This window comes from Penaeus japonicus, unplaced genomic scaffold, assembly GCF_977035675.1.
Source record: "Penaeus japonicus unplaced genomic scaffold, GWHDUDI00000001_assembly GWHDUDI00000029, whole genome shotgun sequence".
Taxonomy (NCBI): Eukaryota; Metazoa; Arthropoda; class Malacostraca; order Decapoda; family Penaeidae; genus Penaeus; species Penaeus japonicus.
Window position 1 is genome coordinate 4,608,644 of NW_028234431.1, and position 3,178 is coordinate 4,611,821.

The 3,178-nt window shown below is 44.1% G+C and overlaps 1 protein-coding gene across 3 annotated transcripts in view; it reads left to right on the plus strand.

Annotated features, from left to right (window-relative positions):
• LOC122255305 (RNA/RNP complex-1-interacting phosphatase homolog) overlaps positions 1-2,665 on the plus strand; it is a 239,098-nt gene extending 236,433 nt beyond the window's left edge. For 2 of the 3 annotated variants that reach the window (XM_043019311.2, XM_086554533.1), the window contains 3 exons: positions 84-130; positions 352-493; positions 1,056-2,665. In XM_043019311.2, the coding sequence (XP_042875245.2) occupies positions 84-130; positions 352-493; positions 1,056-1,668 (802 nt within the window). In that variant the 3' untranslated portion in view covers positions 1,669-2,665. Of the gene's footprint in view, positions 1-83; positions 131-351; positions 494-1,051 lie in introns of all 3 variants that reach the window. The other variant, XM_043019402.2, reaches the window with a different exon arrangement.
• The last annotated feature ends 513 nt before the right edge of the window (positions 2,666-3,178 follow it).

Sequence of the window (3,178 nt, forward strand, 5' to 3'; positions counted from 1 at the left end):
CACTTAGTGCAGGTGATTAAATAGCAAAAGTAATAAGAGATTGCGAATCCAATTTATAGTGTTTTTTATTGTCTCCTTCACAGATACATGATACAGCAGCTTGGGATACCTCCAGACCAGGCTATAGCTGGTAAGTCCGACAGAAAAACAAGAAATATATAGCCTTCCTCTTTTATGATAGATTGTATATTGTTCGAGTTCCGGAGAATATACTACAAACTCTTCAGATAGGTATTTCATTGATAATTGTCATAATAATTATTATAACACGATAGCAAGTTTTAATACTCTCCAGAGAGCTGTTAAAGGTCCCCCCAAGTACTGACTCCTTCTCTTCCGTCGCCTCCTCAGACTTCAACAGCGCTCGCGGCCACGAGCAGGAGCGCGAGAACTACTTGGCCAACCTCCGGCAGGCGTCGTGGTTCAAGAACACGCCCTCCACGCCCACGACGCCCTCCACGCCCTCCGCCACCGGGAAGCCGGCACCATCAGAGTAAGGAAGCGTCTTTCGTAAGCAAACAGGAGGTCGGAGAAGCCAGGGTAGGGCCCGAGGCAAGGGGTTGGAATGCAAGTGTGCTGGAGCTCCTTTCCTGAGCTCTGGAAGCTGGCTAGTTACGCTCTCTTTATGTAGTTGGCTGTGTTTGAGTTTTTAGTTTTTTTTTTTTCTTCTTTTTTTTTTTTTTTCTTTTTCTCAGGGGGGGGGGGAGTAGATTAGTAGGGGATAGATTTATGGCTTTGGAATTTTTGCTTTTGTTGGGTTGGTGTGGTTCTTTTTTCGGGAGGGGGGCACAAACCTTATGTTCCGTGTTTGGCAAATGACTTGCATGGCGATGTTTTCGGAGTTTTTGGCGTTGGTGTGGAGTTTGTCCATAGATTCTAATAGATGCGATTGCAGTCGATATTTGTATTTATATGAAAACATCCTTGATCTAGATACTGGATGCAGGTCTATTTAGAATGTTGTGCAACTATTAAAATTCATAACTGATACTGATACCTTTGTTTTGTCCACCAAGCATTTCCCAAGACTTAACACGTCTCTTTCTGCCAGCCAGCGAGGAAAGGAGCGACTCCGAAACACCGACCTCCGCGCCCCCCGTCCGGAGGTGGAGCGGCCGGCACGAGAGGATCGGCGACGAGGGCTGGGCGCCGTGGAAGGGCGCCTCCCCGAAAGGCCGCTACCGCAGCTCCCCGTACGCAATGCAGCAGTCGCCGCACGGCGCCCGCCGCTACTACGACGAGCGGTACCAGGGCCGCGTGGCGCCCCAGTACGACCCTTACTTCTACCAGGAACGGGGCTCGGGCGTGGGCCCGCACCGCTCCGCGCCCCACTGGTCGCGCAAGCAGCAGCAGCAGGAGCAGGCCGCCAGTGCCAGAGGCCCTCCCCGTCAGTACCGCGGGCCACGCCCCTACCGGAGTCCCGCTAGGCCGGAGGAAGAGTTCTCTTATAGGTCCGATACCCCGAGCGCCCCGAGCGCCCCGAGCGGCGCCAACTTTGCGACGCCGCCGCCCCAGAGAGGGAGCCAGATTCCGTCGCTGCCGCGCACGCCGTACTGGCCCGACGCTCCCGACGGGCCGCGGCGCCGCGCCTTCAGCCCCGGCGCGCAAGACGACGTGTTCAGCCCCGTGACCCCGCGCAGGCGCTCGGCCAGATGGAATCCCTACTGACACCCTTGACTTGCTTCTGGACTCGCTGCAGAGCTCGTCTCTGGACCGCCCTTTGACCTCTCTCGGACCTCCTCGCTGGTGCTTCGACGCGAAACTCTTCGGTCTCCTCTGCTGGTGACTTCACAGCCAGTTGGCTTAGCAGGATACCTTTCTTGTGAAGTGACTTAACGTTGTTTTAGGGATGTATGTTTGATTTACATCGTTTTAAAAAAAAAATTTCTGAGTTCCCTAAATTGTTTTTATATATGTAAAGTACTATTCTCTCATGGCCCTGTATATACGAGTGCGATGTGAAGGGAACATGTAGTTGATAACTGTATGCAAAAATCTTGCCAGATTTTACAGGAAGACCATCTTCCTATTGTAGTTTTATTTTTAGAGAACTTAGTGTTTGAGTGAGAGGTCACGAACGATGTATTGAAGTATATTAGCATATGTAGAGGTTACGTATGTGTGATAACAGCATTCATATTTTGAGAATTGTTTTCCGTGTGAATTTATGCAAGGAATTGGACGCTAGTTGATGGAATTGAAAATAGGGAAGACCCTCGGTAATATTGTTATTTTTTTGTTATCTTCGAATGCGTATTTTAGAATCAAACGAGTGTAAACGTGCCTGTAAACTGGCCTCTTGTGTATTACATTATGATTTAAAGGTGTACTTACAGACCGACATAGAGTATATGTAAAGACAATACTTCAAACTATGACATGATGAACAAACAAACAATTTTACTTCGTTTCCACAAATCTTTTCTGAATGATTTTTACCCGAGTTACTTTTTACGCAATCTTCTTTCTTACACTACTATTTTCCTCACAATTGTAAAATGAAAACAATGTTTTAACTAGTATATTTATATATAATGAAAGAATTGTAATTTGAAGTGGATCGTCAAACAAAATATTACAGGTACTATGATGTAAGCGAGTACCGTAGTATCTTTATATTTTTGTCACAGCTGTGTATGTTAGATTATAAAGATTTGTCAAGAAACTTTGTTCATTTTTTTTAACCTATTTTGATTCATATATATTACAAAAGTAGAATGCAATGTATTGCAGTTTTCAAGATGTAAATGATTGTGAATAAATATTCAGTCATCAATACATACGACACACTGCAAATTTGCCATATTCAATCTACTAAATATTGAAAAGAAGCATAAAACATCACTATCTTTCTTTGTATGTAAAAAATAAGAAAATAAAAAAGAAAACATACACATTATATATGTACACTGTTTATATGTATTATAAGCGTAATAGTGTGAAAAAATGTCAAATCCAGTACTTTGAAACATTACAAACGTTGCATGGTGAGGAGATATGCATACATTAAGCAACATTTGAGTCTATTATTTAAATCATCCACTCAGAAGTAAAGGAGGAAACTATAAATTGTCAAATATGCCCTTAATTGGAGAAAACAAAATGAGATAATACGTATATATGTTATGATTCCCAGTAAAACAAAATCCAGGTACTATATCTTGTCTTTTTCAAAAGA